This window comes from Danio rerio, chromosome 20 (assembly GCF_052040795.2).
Source record: "Danio rerio strain M-AB ecotype USA chromosome 20, GRCz13ab, whole genome shotgun sequence".
NCBI classification, from domain to species: domain Eukaryota; kingdom Metazoa; phylum Chordata; class Actinopteri; order Cypriniformes; family Danionidae; genus Danio; species Danio rerio.
In genome coordinates, this window is record NC_141040.1 from 40,565,647 (window position 1) to 40,582,180 (window position 16,534).

The following is a 16,534-nucleotide window of genomic DNA, read 5'->3' on the forward strand; positions in this document are numbered from 1 at the left end:
TGGTTGGTACACTTCAGGACATTATAATGTTGAAGTTATCCACAGCTCGAGTGAACTAGGTACAAATTAGTACATTAAAGATCTGGACTACAGCTGCTAATAAAATCTCCATATTTATTGCACAAAACAATGATCGGGATCCAGAATGATTGCCTTATTTTGTATAGTTCATATTTGATACTGTACTTTTTTGTTGTTTTTCTTTTAACTTCTAATCATTAGATACCCCAGTTTAAAAAGACCAGGGGAGGTTGGTGGGGGTGGTTGAATTGTTATATTTCATTATATTGTTTTTTTAGCCTGTATGTTTTGTTAACAATAAAAAAAAATAAAGTTTAACTTAGTGCTATAAAATCAATCTGCTTCAGCTGACGCTATTGCTGTGTTGGTAATCTAATGCAAGCACACCAATCCTATATAAAAAATAAATAGTAATTTAAAGGCTGATGGCTTTTCATTTGCATGTTGTTTTTTACTATTAAAAACTACTATTTTTATCTTATGTAGGTTATCTTTAAAATAAAGTAAATCTAATTGTTTAATAAATTTGTTTGATTTTTGGAAATCACCAAGCAACCCCTTGTCATTGTCCCACAACCCCCACTTTGGGAACCACTGCTGTATAACATTCTCCATTAAATTAGTTTTACTGAACATGGGTTGGATCCATTTACTTTCAAACATCTACAAACAAGAGAGTCACAAGTTAAGATAAAAAACTAAAATATAACAATCTTAAAAGGTGATTTTCGTTATTCAACATTTCTGTTATCTTTAATTTGACATATAAAAGAACATATTTAATAAACCTAACAAATAAAGCTAGAGCTTTTGCTATATGCAAATGATAAATTTTGTTGCTCCAGAAAAATATTGACTCACTAAAGTGCAGTCAGATTATTTTATTGTCCAAGCTCAAACCATTGGTTTGTGCCATGCATCTTATGAGGTTAATGCACAACAGTTGTTTTTCTGACTCACATCTGACATTTTGTACATATTCGACTCAGGTCTAAGGTTTTGTACAGATTATATCTAGGTTTTTTTTTGTAAGTAATTAATGATTTTGCTCAGAAAAATACATTGCATATTGAAAAGATGTGCAGCTCATTTCCTCCCTGTAATTAAACAATCTGTATCGACCCTTTTCATTTTGGCAATATGCAGATAGCTTTAAATGAATGCAATATTGGCCAATTTATTGGTGCATTCCTGGCTCTGATGTGAAGAAAGTAGCTTTTTTCGATTTTGTTGCAAGCTGTTCACACACTGACAATTAAAAAAGTGCCTTTATAGATACTTGACAGACAAAACGATTTGGCAAAAAGTACTACAATATATATCCACTTTCTAGAAATGCTGTCCCGCCAGTTAGATGCAATATCTTTTAACTGTAAAGTCCTGAAGCAGAAGTTTTAAAGCAGCTTGCTTTAGAACACCATCCCAGCATCTGAAAAGATCCTACTCCTATATGTGGGACTGCAGCTTCAGCGCCCTGGGTGGAATTTAGAGACAGAATGATGATTTCAAAGGAAGCTTATTCAGCTGTAACAATCCGATGAGGAATTCAGTCTCAGGTGGTGGTGGAAGTTTACAGTCGGTCTCTGAGCAGAGGGGATTTTCTAACCCCTATTTATTTCCTTTAAGCTTCACTGCTTTGTACAACAAAAAATAAAAAATCATGTGCATTTCCAGTCTCAAGCTGCGTTTATTGTGTACATATTGTATACATCACATAGATAAAATCATTTTAAGCAAGGGCTTAATGGCATTTAAAAAAATACAAGCTGTTATACTTGCCTACTAACATTATTTAAATAGATTATATTTTTCAGAGCATTTCTAGACACTGAAGAACAATAAAAAGCCCTTTAGAGTAACACTTTAGTTTAAGTACCAATTGTCACTACTAACCAATTGCTTATTACCTGCTCATATTAAGATATAGTCTGTTTATTTGTACTTAAAGTATAATTTTATTATATAATATTAATGCTAACCAATACCTAAACCCAACTACTAGCTTACTGTAAATATTAATAATCTATCAATATTAATAAATTATCTATTAATATTAAAATATCTATTGAAAAGCAGCAAATTAGTAGTTTATCAGTTATAGTAGTTAATGGCTAGCTAAAATAGGATATATGCACAGGGATTTTTAATTGTTTTATTATTTTTTTATTGCCATAATATGATTTAATAATAAAAAAAAAAAGATATTTACTGCCTTATTGATTGATATAGGTTATAAAGTGTCTCTCAGACTGGACAAGAAGCACTCCATCACATTCTATTGTTCTGCGCCATGTCTTTAAAAAATGGAATTTTATTTTACCAAAGTATTTTCAATAGAGTTTCAATGATTGCCTGGTGCTTGCATTCAAATGGCCTTTCATCTCGTTTTACGCTTGAATAACTAAATGAACGCTTAAGTCTATTTAACTGAGTATATTTTAATTAAATTACATTATCATTAACCTTCTGAAATTGAAAATGGTCACATTAACCTTTCATCTGTGGCTGAAAAACACTTTCTGTGCATTTAGCCCATTGCACCTTATAAACTCCAATCCAGATGAATAATGCATAAAAATACTGTATAACAAATCTGAGAAAAGTGTTTAAAATATATATTTTATCCGAATAACAAATGCACACTTCTTCCTCAGTTTTGTAGGATGTGCTGCTCTCCAGGTGGCCTGAAAATAGTCAACTGGTGTGGGTGAAAATTATGATTATTTGTAGAACAGCCGCACTATCATTAACCTGTCAAAGTCATTGTGGTTGGAGTTGTGTGAAGCCTCAACATTCAGTTGCAGGAAATATCATGCTGTGCTGCGAACTTTTGGAGGTTGTTCGTGACATGATATCAGACGTGAGGATTTTCTAGGCCTTGCAGGAAAGTTCCTCTGATTTCAGCTCCTGGATGGCTCTGTCACGAAACTCTTCAGGGCTAGCGCACCGAAGTCTCTGCCGTGGAGAATGGTTGGTCTTCGTCTGGGCCAGGTAATGTACCAGCGAGTTGATACTGCAGTCACATTTCCATGGGTTATCGTGCAGAAACACCTCCTTCAACCCTGAATCAACCAGAGATGTCATTAAAACCTTACATTTAACAGATAGTTTAGTTAAACTTTTTATAAAAGTGCCCTTGTTACAGTGCAACTATTCATTTCACTAGTGGGTATTATTAACATGTACTTACAATACCTAAGTATAAGTACCTTAAAATTGTAAGTACAATATTAGGATTAGAATATGGGTTTGGTTTATTTACATGTACTTACACATTATTATTTGTAGTTACAGTAGTAAGTACATGGAACGTAACATTTTTTGACAGATATTGCGATTTCGCAATGCAGTGAGTATTAGTTAAAAAAACGTACTAACCTACCTAAAAATTAATTCAAATTGTTTTAAAAATATTCAGAAATGATTCACTCATTTTTCTCTAGAGCAGACAGTAAACACAAATAAAATTACCTTACCTTTCTACAAACAAGTTGAACTAGAGAGATAGTGTAGCTTATTATAAAAAAAAAATTAATAAATAAATAAACTATAAAAATACAGAAGACTTCACAAACTAACATGGCTGAAAAAACTCTGAAATTGTAGTTTGCTGTTGCATGCTACTAGTTTGAGTGTCACTGGCAATACTTTCAGTTGACTTTTTAGCAAGACACCTCATATAGCCATCTGTGGTGCTTTTTTAGGTGCCATTAGTTGTATTTCCTCATGCTGTGGCAACAATTCTATGACAGCTCTTACAAATGATCTATTTGTTCGATGTCTGAAACCAAAATATTCCCCTATTACCGATGATCTGTTTTTCTTTGATATTAATTTGTTTATTAATGCTTCTGATGTGGCAGACACCATCATCTCACTCGGCCGAGCTTTCCTGTTTGTTTGTGTTTTTTTTTTTTTTTATTGTATAGTTTGGTTGCGCAATTCTGATTGGGCAGACCGAAAGTGTGCTAACTCAATTGGCTAGTAAGACTGTCACACACAGTCATGCATTTGCTCTGGACAGGGAAAATTGAATAATGCATATAAATTTCATATTGCACCCTCTTGCGATTAGCTAATCGCAATGTTACAAATTGCGATTGCAATTCAATTCAGCTCTATATCAAAGTGTAAGTCCAACTGAAAAACAAACATGGTGCATTCAAAGGCTACTTCAATACCCTACCCTTTTCGTAGAGGCTCCCTGATGCATGCATTATAGTACTATACAAGAAGACTACATTATACACTGTAAACATATAGCATTCCAAATAGGGATACACCAAAATTCTAATTATAGATGCACTTGGACAATACCTATTTATTGCAGCAATAAATTGCCCTTGCATGGCACAAGCCATTGAAATGAATAGGTTTCATAGTGCTGCGTAGTCCTTTCTACATCTGGTGTGAAAGCCTCTTCAGTGACTATGATTGAGTGAAACGTGCACTTTACTCAATGCAGTGCAACATAGTGTATTTTCTGGCTCACATTATAGGCCATATATCCCTTTCGGCCAAAAGACAAAAACTGCCATTTCTGTTCAATAAATATCAGTGACCGAATATTTGGTCCATCCCTAAATATCCCCTAAATATGGAAATATATACCTGCTGCTCCTTCTGCAGACTGTGTTTTACTCTCACATCCCGTGTTAACAGTGTAATTACTGTGTTATGAGTGTAAATATCACATTCTACACTATTGCTATATCACTGCCAATGCAATTAATCATGAAAACACATATCAAAAGCAAGTAAACAGGGTCTAATGTAAACCCCTTAAGAAACAAGTTTGATCAGGTTGGGTAATCTGTACTTCCATTATATCAATAGTTAACTAGTCATTCAGCAAGTTCACCTATTTAAATATACTACTTACCTTGCATGTTGGCTAGCATGTTGCCATCAATTGCATGAAGTCGATTCCCACTTAAGCCCACGTGAGTCAGTTTAGGTGTGTGGAGAAAAACATCTGCAGGCAGACTCTCAATTTCATTCTTTCTGACATAAAGCTCCTGCAGGTTTGAAAGACCCTCCAGAGTGGACACAGTTAGTGTGGAGAGCAAATTGTTGTCTAGCACCAGCATCTCAAGACCAGTCAGGGGTCCAAACGTACCAGCTTGGATACTCTTCAGCTTGTTGTTGTCCATGTTGAGAAAAAGCAACTCTTCGAGTCCAACAAAGGCTTTGGGTGAGATTCGTTGGATGCGGTTCAAAGATAGGTCTAGGACCTTGAGGGCAATCAGAGGTTTGAATGCATTTGGTGGAAGAGCAGTAAGAGCATTCAGGGGCAGATCCAACTCTGACAGGTTCCTCATTCCAATAAACATGTTTGGTTTGAGGTTAGCTATCTGATTCTGGCCCAGCATAAGAAAACGCAGGTTTAGGAGATCTTTGAAGCCCTTCACTGGGATCTTGGATATTCGGTTTCCTTGTAAATTCAAAAGCATTAGACGCTGAGCTCCAGCAAATGCCTGAGGGTGTATTGATTTGATTGAGTTTCGCTCCAACTTTACACTCTCGATTTTTGGAACGGAGCTCAGGATGCTGCCTGGCAGGTCCTGCAGAAAGTTTTCGCCTTGAAAATAAAATACAAAAACGAAATTGCAAGAGGAACATTTAATTTAGTGTTACATAGTGCAAATACTTAGGGTGTGGTATCTGAACAAGCAATTACAACAATTCTGTTTCAGAAGAAAAATCCATATTGATTATCGCCATAAAGTGGAGATTTTTAATTATTGTTTTTTTTTCCACTTATAACCCTGTAAAAACCATGGTGGCCGAGAGAGCTTAACTCTCCTAAACTTAATTTAAAAAAAACATACAATTACAAAAGCACCAACAAATTAAAAAACGATCTTCATCAGTTTGACAGCACACGTACTGCAAATCCTCAAAATACAAACAACTGAAGAAACGCACTGCATTTTGTCACAACACATGCAAATAAGTAACACAACGGAAAAGTTTCAAGGGGACCCAAAAATGTGACAGACCCTGCTAAGATAAGGATATGTTATTATACTTTGATTTATGCTCAGTGAAGTTGTTGGTGGTCTTTCAAAGGTGAGTTTATTTTAATATCCTGATTACACGATTTTATTGTCTTTTGTAAATTATTAGCCTAATTGATGATTAACTAAAACGTTATTAAAGTTGACAAAAATGCAGTGCTTTTCTTCAGTTTTTTGTGTTGTGACCAAATGCAGTGCGTTTCTTAAGTTGTTTGTGTTGAGAGAATTTGCAGCACGTGTGCTGTCAAACCGATGAAGATTGCTTCTTAATTTGAGGTGTTTTTGTAATTGCATGTGTTTTCTTAAATTGCAGCGAGTTAAGCTCTATTGGCCACAGTAAAAAACAAATCTACTATGATGACCATTGCTGTTGATCAAAAGTATCTGGTCTTTTTCAGCCTACTTTTGAAATAATGATTTTTAACTTATTATGTTTTGGAATAAATCATTATCCATGATTTTAGCAAGAAAACTTATCTAAATACATTTTTTGTACCTACACACTACTATGAATCTATGTGAAAGTCAATCTCTTTGACAATTTCATCAACTTGCATTAATTTAGAAACCTTTTGAATAAGAAAAATCCAGCTGTATCTAGAACATTAGGTAATTTTGAGTAGGGCTGACTTAAGCTATGGTCACTCTAAATTTTGATTAGTAAGTCTCACTGCAGTATCTTATTGTTTTACAATTTTATATATAACAAGCTAAGTATTTTAGATAATTAGAAAAAATAGATTGCAAAAAGATCTATGGTATGTACCATTTATTGTTTGAATATTCATTTATATTTTATTATGAAGATTTACTATTAGCAGTTCAGCACAATTACAATGGAAATTACTTGGAAAATCAATGGAATCAAGTTTCCACCCCAAAATATAAAAGTCTCTGCTCACCCATTTTCAGGATCCACGAGTCAAGAGGGAGTTTGGCTGGGATGCTCTGAAGCCCCCTTTTCTGACAGTTGACTTCAGTCTTTTCCGTACTGGATTTCTGGCTACATTTACAAGCACTGGGGCAGTTTTCCAAGGCCTCCGCAACCCACAGCCACAGCACGGCTAACCCTGCAACCAGCTTCATAGCCCTGAAAACAAGCCGAGCCACTGATTTAATTATGCCAGGAAGGACCTTATAATCCCACTGAAAAGAGCATTAGGGGTATTACTCCAAAGAGAAACCCACACAAAAAAAAACGTTTGTGTTGGATGTAAATTCCTCTTGCAGGCTTACCTTGTGGCTAGATGCTTAATTGAACTTCAACGTCGAAATTCACCACCAAGCCTGCAGCTGGTCTGAGCTCGGATGAGGTCTCAAATGAGCTGAAATGTTGGTCCCTGAAGCAAACTGTGAGCTCTGCAAACTCCCCAGCGCAGCACATTGGTGAGAAAAATGACATGCACAGATTATGACAGGTTTCCCTGCCAAATGAACTCTTGCATCCCCGGAGAAAAACATGCAAGCATGTGTTTTTTCGTGTGGGTGTGTGAATTCACAGGGCACCTTATGCACGACTTTGATTGTTTAACTTGGCACAGGTAGGGTCTGGTTCACGGCAGATTGATGTCACTGTTATTTCAGTGAGCACACATGATAATAAGGCTGGTCTGTGAGCACGAGTGATCGGTGGAGGCGCCACAACCGCTCTGCCCTCCGAAAGCCTGCTGAGCTGATAAGGACAAGGACCTCATACATCTCCCCCCTTGGGCTTTTCTCGGCATTGTCCGCCAGGATTAACAGCAAAAACGAGTCACAGTTTCTCAGTTTCTTGCAAGCATCATCAGTGTCACTCTCGTTTATGCGGCCGCGGAGCTTTGAAAGAGGAGGGCTGGCTGCAGGAAACGCACTGAGATGTTATTATAGCTGTGTCTTTAAGTTTGACGTGTCTGTTCACCGAGATGATTTTATTGCGCGATAAAGACGAAAGCTCTTTCAAGGCCCGCCAACAGCAACACAATATGCAAGCCATCTGGAGCAGCGTAATTATAATTTCTCCAGCTCCAAGCTGAGAAAAAACCAACGCACCGCCTCTCGCCACCCAAAAAGAGAAGCAGTCAGAGCTGATAAAAAAAACGCCTGCGTGATTCTGATTAATAGGAATGTGTTAATGCTGCATCTGTTCTTTAACAATTATTAATTTCTGAATCAAGCAAACAAACAAAAACAACACAAGCATTTAGGCAATTCGAAGATTAAAGTGCACTTCATTGCTCGCTTTCACTGTGTTTTTGAAAGCCATATATGCTTATAAACATCTGATATGGCAATATAAGAATTCAGATGCAAAAAAAGTGCCATCTAAAATATCCATTGAAAATGAACATTTCATCCCACCCTTCTTTGTTTAAATTGAGTTATTTCACTTTAAAGACCATGAAAAGAACTTGTAACTGAACCTAAGCCAAGCTTAAATACAAATTTAAAAAGAAAAATTCTGCATTTAGAGGTTTTTGCTCTTCACTCTTCGTATGCAAATAACATGTTACACACACACAAGTTCATATTTGGATTCACATAGAATTCCGGTGAGTTTGCGAAGAAGTCGAAAGTTCTGCTCTGAATATTACTTTCAAGCATTTTGATTAATCTGAGTTCTCTTTACACAATAAGTGCATCTGATATTTTATATAAGACTAGTAAGACATTGTAAAAGCACGCTCATAACCTAATATGCTAAAAGGTAAAACAAAAAAAGAACACTGAAATAACTGAAGAGGATAACGTGCAAGCAAAGAGAAATGATATCCATGAGCTTCTCGAGAGCATCAGATCAGAGGTCGCAGCGCTCAAAATGAAGATTCTTTCCGAGCTAAAAACCTCCATTACAGCTATGAAAGCAAAGCATCGCTACAAACCCGTGGGGAAAAACAAAGATGTCGAGAAATCATATTTGGATTCACATATATATGTCATTTGTACAACGTATAATTCAAAATACTTCAAAGAGTTATTTACATATATTTTTTTCATATATATCATTGCAATTATTCGTACATGTTCAAATGTACATACATGACACCTGCACATTTTGTCATAAATTACATTTATATGTTGTTTTCACATGACATCATTAATGACGTGCAAAATTCCAGCCTGATCTCACGAGGAAATGCAAGTATTTTACATTTTGTCAGTATAGTGGCTAATTTAGTCGTATAAAAATGTACGATTTTAAAAAGAAGGCGTGGCACCCAATACCGCCCCTAAACCCACCCGTCATTGGGTGATGAACAAATTGTACTTAATTGTATGAATTAGATCGTAGAAATTCATATGAATAAGCCACAAAATCAAAGTTACGAATTGCCGTGAGAAAATTCAGATGGAGGGCAGGAAGTGATTCTTCTACATAGGAATCGCTATCAGTACATCAAAATGTTTCAGTTTTATGTTGTTTATAATTGTTTAAGTCACTTTTATAGACCTCCAAAAGTTTTGCTGATAAAGAGGGGAAAGTTCAAGAAACTGACTGAAAAATGGAAGGGGACATGTAATAAAGTTTCTAAATACATCCATGTGTACAAACTTTTTTTGAATTCGATAATTCCTTTGTTAGCACCTAAAAAGATTTTATACCAACCAAGCTATGTGTATAAATATGTTAATGTGTAAAAACCAGATACAAACACCACCACACTTATACAAAATCCAGGAGAATATAAATAATGTCTCCTGCCATGTAATCGCTGCAATGAAATCTCTGTCTTGATTTGCAATAATCTGAATCTTTACTGGCCTTTCGGCAGCAAAAACAACCATAACATGAACATCCAGATACGCAGCATAAATGTTTGTTGAGGGTAAATTCATTGACCAAACATAAAAGAAATGCAACCCTAGCGACAAAACCTATTATTGTTGTGGAGCACTTTTCACCCCGTACAAAAATAAACAAACAATAATGTAGACTGTGCATCCACGCTTTTGTATGCTTTAATCTGTTATTTCCTGATGTCTATAAGATATCCGTATGGGGTAAAAAAATATAGTAATTTATAATAAACATGTTTTTGAACCACATAGTAAAGTGTATAATGTGTAATACTCTTTGTTAAAGAATGCTACAGAATACTGTAGTATTGTAGTAAACTGATAAACTGTAATAAATACTATAACGTTAGTGTAAAATTGGTGCATTGTGATGGTGTATAGTGTAAAAGCCTAATAAATAATTTGTTTATTACTACAGTTGTGTTGTACCACAGCAACAATAGTTACTACAACAGTTTAATCAATAATCTTTTAGTATGCTTCCAAACACTATCGTATTTACAATAGTAATTTTTCATGTAACTTAACAGCTTACAGTTTCTACTGCCTTGATGACAGGTAAATATAGTTTAGTTCATTAGAAAACTCGTCCCTCTTCATGATATAGATCTCCTTTAATAATAATAATAAATCGCAAAAATAGGGACTTTCCTCTGTGTCCCATTCAGTTTTTTACTTCCTGCCTTCCATCTGAATTTTGCACGTCACCAAAGCCATGTGATTGCAAACAATCTGTATGGGCTTTTTTCGCTCCCAACATCACTGAATCCCTTCCCAACCTCAAGGTGGATTTATTGTTGCATAATAAAATTGTGCCTCGGATGCATTTTTTCAACATGCCACATGCTGATCCGCGGGTAATGCTAAAGTGTACCAAAGCTGGACAAATTCCTATAATTTCCAGTGCCGTAATAAATTGAAAATGGACTCAATCAAGCGCAGCACGGAGCTGACAAGAACACAAAAACCCTGGCTGAAGACAAAACCCTACGTTATTAGAGGTCATGAACAGTCTCAGATTTACGTCCACCCCCAATACCTTGGCCCTATTAAAAATGTCCATCTTGCTCTGCATGAATGGAAACAATGGGTAACCTTTTATACCAGTCTCTGGCGAGTTATGATAAATGTACTCGGTTTGGAGAAACCCCAGGGAGTATGTAGACCAAGGCTATTCAACTAGCGGCCAAAGGGCCAAATGCGACCTGCCAATCATCTCCATATGGCCTGAGGGTAAACAGAGCACATGTAGGTTCCACACACACCTCAACATTTTTTTGTGAATTGATTACTTTGTCAACAAGGTTGCAACACTGGATCAATGTTTCACAGTCAAAAACTAAACTAATAAACAAAATACCAGTGAATCAACCATCAACATGCACTCATTCTGACATGTGCTTGTGTGATGGGTTAAGAGATGCCTGTAAGCGTAGTGTAGAAAATATATTAAGACAATATCATAAGCCATAACCAATGGAGAGAAATAATGTAGACACTGGATACATACAGTGTCACATATGTCAACACTATGTCCATCCATGCTAGCCAAGTTATCAAATGCATTATACTTTCAAAGGCATTTTGAACTGTACATGTTTAGGTGTAGAAATATGCTGAATACCAAACTATATTTATTTAGTGATTAATGTTACACAAATTCAGAATAACCTGTGCGACGTAGTGAAAACAAGAGATCATTTACATCATGAACTTATTGCGACATGTTTAGAAGGCTTTTAAATGCTCAAATATTTGCAAATATTAAAATGTTTAGTAGAAAGACTAACTTTATTACTCATGGTGTTACGTTACAAATGTGTTTTGTTTAAACTGAATATATTATTAATATGTTTATTAGTGCCCGAGCACCAGTGACGCGAGGAATGTCTTGGAACTGCTTTGTTTATGATTATCATTCCATGTCTTCTTCTCCAAAGTATAATTGTATTTTTGTGTCCAAACGTTCTTACAACCCAGACTGAACTTTGCAAACATGCTACAAGTGTTGAACATTTACATCTAATTGGAGTTTCGGCAAAATGTGTCAACAGCGATACCTATACACTTTTAACAAAGTGTCCCTTGAGCTAATAACTACAAATATCTCGATGCCTTGTGCATGTTTGATGGGAGTTTCCATTACATTTGGCAAGTATCAGTGACTTTTTCAAATGTTTTTTATATTAAACAAACTTACATGCATATTGTCCATCATTCTCTGTCATCCTAGTTAGTTAGTTAGTTAACTTTATTCATCCCCGTAGGGAAATTTCATTTGCAGCAAACACACACAAAGACTTCTGACATTTCACATCTGGAGAATTATTAGCCCCCTGTTTATTTTTTCCACAATTTCTGTTTAATGGAAAGAAGATTTTTTTCAACACATTTCTAAACATTATAGTTTTAGTAACTCATTTCTAATAACTGATTTATTTTATCTTTGCCATGATGACAGTGAATAATATCTTACTAGATATTTTTCAAGACACTTCTATACAGCATAAAGTGACATTTAAAGGCTTAATTCGGTTAATTAGGTTAACTAGGCAGGTTAAGGTAATTAGGCAAGTTATTGTATAACAATGGTTTGTTCTGTAGACTTTTGAAAAATATATAGCTTAAAGTGGCTAATAATTCTGACCTTAAAATGTTTTTTTAACTGCTTTTATTCTAACCGAAATAAAACAAATAAGACTTTCTCCAGAAGAAAAAATATGAGACATGCTGTGAGAATTTCCTTGCTCAGTAAAACATATTTTGGGAAATATTAAAAAAAAAATTCAAAGGGGGCCTAATAATTCTGACTGCAACTCATTTAAAAACATGGTACCCCTACACTAAATAAATATCCAGTCTACTAGCCATCAACTGTTACTGAGGGAGGAGGAATTAAAAAACATATTTGCTTGTGGTAAAAATGATCCTTTTTTTCCTATTTCTTATACACCTGGGAACACATTATCGACGACCTGAAAGTAACAATTGGAAGGTGTTTGATAAAGGATGTCACTCATCATTGACAATCATAATATCCTTATTTAGTACTCTTACTTCATATCCTATCAATGGTCTTTAGTTTTATTGCCAACAACTTACTGGCTGTTGTTACCATCTTCCCCAGTTACCTCTTCCAGTCACCAGAAGCCTTTCCATACCAACAGATTACACAAAATGTTGCAATAATGCAACATGGTCCTTATGCCAACAGTCGGTGGTGATCCAGTATGAGGGCCCTTTCAATGCTGCTTGCAGCTATAATGTATATTTCATATAGTGGTTTCTTTGTGTATATAGTGCATATTTATGTTAACAAGTGAATGTGTATATACAGAATAGAACTCATTCGTCTGACTGTCAGAATATTTCAACTTAATACAATAAAATTGTTGATGTTTACTTTTATTAATTGTTACTGTTGATAGTAGAAGTACATTTTACTGATATGAATTTAGTAATTTGGGGCCCTGAGCAATTCCAGCCATGGGGCCAAAAAGTTCTAAAATGCACCTTTTGAACTTTATTTATTTTTAATTGATTTATTTAGCAGTTTTTTTTTCTTATATCACACAAGGACTACTCATACTATGTTATCCGAATTGTGCCCAGGCCCGTTTCCTGGATCGTTTGAGAAATGTGAGTACTCTGAACCGGCCCGAAATTGAAAGTGAGGTGTGACTTTTAAGGAACTGCATCATATGGATTAATTAATAATTTTTACTGTTCAATGAACGCAAACTGTCGTAATTTATTAAAGACTCAGTCCCCACACTGCATGACAGCTGCACCTTCTGCTGCACCTCCTAATTCCTGCAGCACGAGGACTTTATGATTGTTTATGAGCATCAAAAGGGGCTGATATGTTCAGCAGAAGATCTGACTGCGAAATCTCCACTGTGCTGAGCAAAAGCGCTTACTGAAGAGCGCATCATCGATGACGTAAGCGTGCTCAGGCCCGAATGTAATGTGAGTGCGGGCCATCAGGGGAGATTGGAGGGGGGACAAGCGTGTTTTGGCCCGGTTCAAGGCAACTGTACATAGTGTGAGTACGCTCCAAATCACTAATTTTTCTATTTTGTATAATGCAAAATAATAACAACAACAACAACATGTAAAGCATCTTGTAAAACTTTTCAAATGATTGGTGTTCTTAAAATGAATTCACGACTAAAAATTACTTATAAACTTATTTTGTTTTTAAAACATAATCTTTACCTAATTTGACTGCTGGACTCTCCATGATCGAGGGTGGGGCTACATTTGCACAGATCTAATAAACATTAAACATTTATTTTTTTTAGATACTCATCATACGAAATATGACAGAAAATTATGTTATATTTAATTTATAGGTATAATTTATACTACTAGTATATATTTGGGAGCCCTCAAATTTCCTGGGGCCCTAAGTGGCCGCTTATCTAAAAGAGCTCTGTCTGTAGGCTCGGTGCAGATGCAATCTGAGCTGCATCCATTGCTTTTGAATGGGCTCACCTAAACTTACCCTACTACTTATAGTGACGTCACTAGCTCCATTATATGCATTGTGTCTGACATTGCATCTCAGAGGGATGCAATCACAGCTTGCATCATAAAGGCTGCATCCAGATACTATTGGCTTATCTTGCTTATTGGTTAAATGCGCCCCTGTACACTATATTAGAAGCCCAAACTTAGGTCAAATATGGACAAACACAACCAATATGTTCAATTAGTTAGTGAATTATTAAAAAAAAAAAAACTGTTTTTAACCCAAAGATTGGGTTTGTCCATACTGCACTAAAATTTGGTTTAAGAGCAGCATTTTTGAGAGTGGAGTGGTCCCGGGGAGAGATTGGGATCTCACATTTTCCATTTGATAATTTCAACCCTCAAATTGAGCTAACTGAATATCTATGCAACACAACCGAGTGATTTTGTTAATGAATATGCATTTTTTATACTAAAAACAATATTTTACAACCTTTTCCCCAAATCACAGGAAAGGAGAAAATAATAGTTTGGAAATGAGAAGCACTTCACACAGATCCAAGCTAACAGATGTTGTTCGTAATAAAGCACAATTTAGCATGACTCTAACGCCAATTAGCTTTCTAATGTGCACATTCACGGGTCCTTCATTTGTTGCGTGTTGGCCAAGGAATGAAATGGCTTCATGCATCAGTCACTTTGTCATTTCCCTTGATGGGAAAACTGATACTCTGACACTAGATCCCTCACCCCAGGAGCCCAAAATAAACATCCGTGTGCCAAATGCCCTATTACACGTCAAACCTTACATCATTTGTGCGTCACACTGATGACATCTAGTGCTAGACTGGAGCTAATGCAGAGTGTATGCATGCAACAAGGAATAATTTAGTAGTGCACAAGAGTGTTCCATGTATCCAAAAAAAAAAAAAAAAAAAAACTTTCACTGCTTCAGAGTACAATTTGAGGATTCAATCATGTGTGTTTAGAAAGTCTTGAAATCACAAAAGCTATATTCAACATTGCTTGAAAGGATAGTTCACCCAAAAATGAAAATTCTGTTATTTACTCATCCTCCTCTAGTTCCAAACCCAGTTGATTGTCTTCTGTCAAACAAAAAAAAGATGATATTTTGAAGAAAGATGAAAACCTTTAACAACAAATCAACTTTCTTCAAAATATTTTCATCTGTGTTTCAACTTAAGGCAAATAAAAATTTTTATTTTAGATAAACCATCCCATGTAATTCCCATTTTGTGACAGTCAAAGAAAAACATAATCTGTATCCTACCAGCATCAGTTGTGTTCCTTCACTGTCAATCACAAATCCACCTCCATGGCCTCAAAGAAGAGTCCCTACCGCATAGGTCACAGTCATTAGTAGTGGCAGTTTTGGGTACTTTTTTCCTATTGTGAATGTAAATATTCTTTTGTAATAGACTGTATATAGAGCCACGCTGCATGCAATCTGACGATAAACTTTACAGTAGTGCTGTCAAACAACTGATCACATCCAGATAAAAGTTTGCATTACAAAATATATACACGTGTACTATATTTATGTATTTGTATACACACATACTGTACATAAAATGTAAAAAAATATACAAAAGAAATATATGTACAATTTGTATGTGTATATATATATATATATATATATATATATATATATATATATATATATATATATATATATATATATAAACAAGGATTCTATACAATATAGTCACGCATATATTTATATACACAAAAATTTACACAGTACACACACATATTTAGTAAAAATGAATTTTTATTTCAGATGTAATTAATCGCGATTATTCGTTTGACAGCACTACTTTATACTGCAATTTAATTTATGAAACATTGTAGAAACAGTAATGTTACAGTGAAAGTATACACTACTTGTTTTGTTCAGTGTTTCTGTCAGGACATTTAATTGTGAATAACATCCTAAAAGTGTTGAAGATAGATACACAACGTAAATTCCTGATTAAAAGATAGACTACTAAATTACCACTTCAATACATCAAAAAAGTAAACAGGTTGTCAAGTGTAAATAATTAGTAAGAATGAGTGTGACAAATCTGGAACTTTACTCACCCTTTAGCCATAACTTTCTTCTTTGGCTCTCACAAAAGCTATAAGACGTTGAGCTCGTGTCAATTCACTTGACAACAGATGACTGTCATGGATGTCAGAAAATGGTGCTGCACCTGCAACTGACTAGCTAATCATGAATCTCG

The 16,534-nt window shown here is 35.3% G+C and overlaps 1 protein-coding gene and 1 long non-coding RNA gene across 5 annotated transcripts in view; one reads left to right on the forward strand and one right to left on the reverse strand.

The window, feature by feature from the left end:
• Positions 1-16,534, forward strand: part of LOC147839397 (uncharacterized) — a 765,501-nt gene that overhangs the window by 334,942 nt on the left and 414,025 nt on the right. The gene's annotated exons all lie outside the window — the stretch shown is intronic.
• Positions 1,689-16,457, reverse strand: si:dkey-1j5.4. Of its 4 annotated transcripts, none has more exons than XM_087298553.1 (6): positions 16,392-16,457; positions 15,580-15,644; positions 7,278-7,400; positions 6,944-7,131; positions 4,904-5,602; positions 1,689-3,083 (listed from the first exon to the last, which is right to left on the reverse strand). In XM_087298553.1, the coding sequence occupies exons 4-6, from the start codon at positions 7,125-7,127 to the stop codon at positions 2,893-2,895; spliced, it is 1,074 nt and encodes a 357-aa protein (XP_087154679.1). In that variant the 5' UTR covers positions 7,128-7,131; positions 7,278-7,400; positions 15,580-15,644; positions 16,392-16,457; the 3' UTR covers positions 1,689-2,892. The 4 variants fall into 4 exon arrangements, with proteins under 4 accessions (XP_087154679.1, XP_087154681.1, XP_087154678.1 ...); XM_087298555.1 differs by having other exon boundaries at positions 7,278-7,407; XM_087298552.1 differs by having other exon boundaries at positions 15,580-15,695.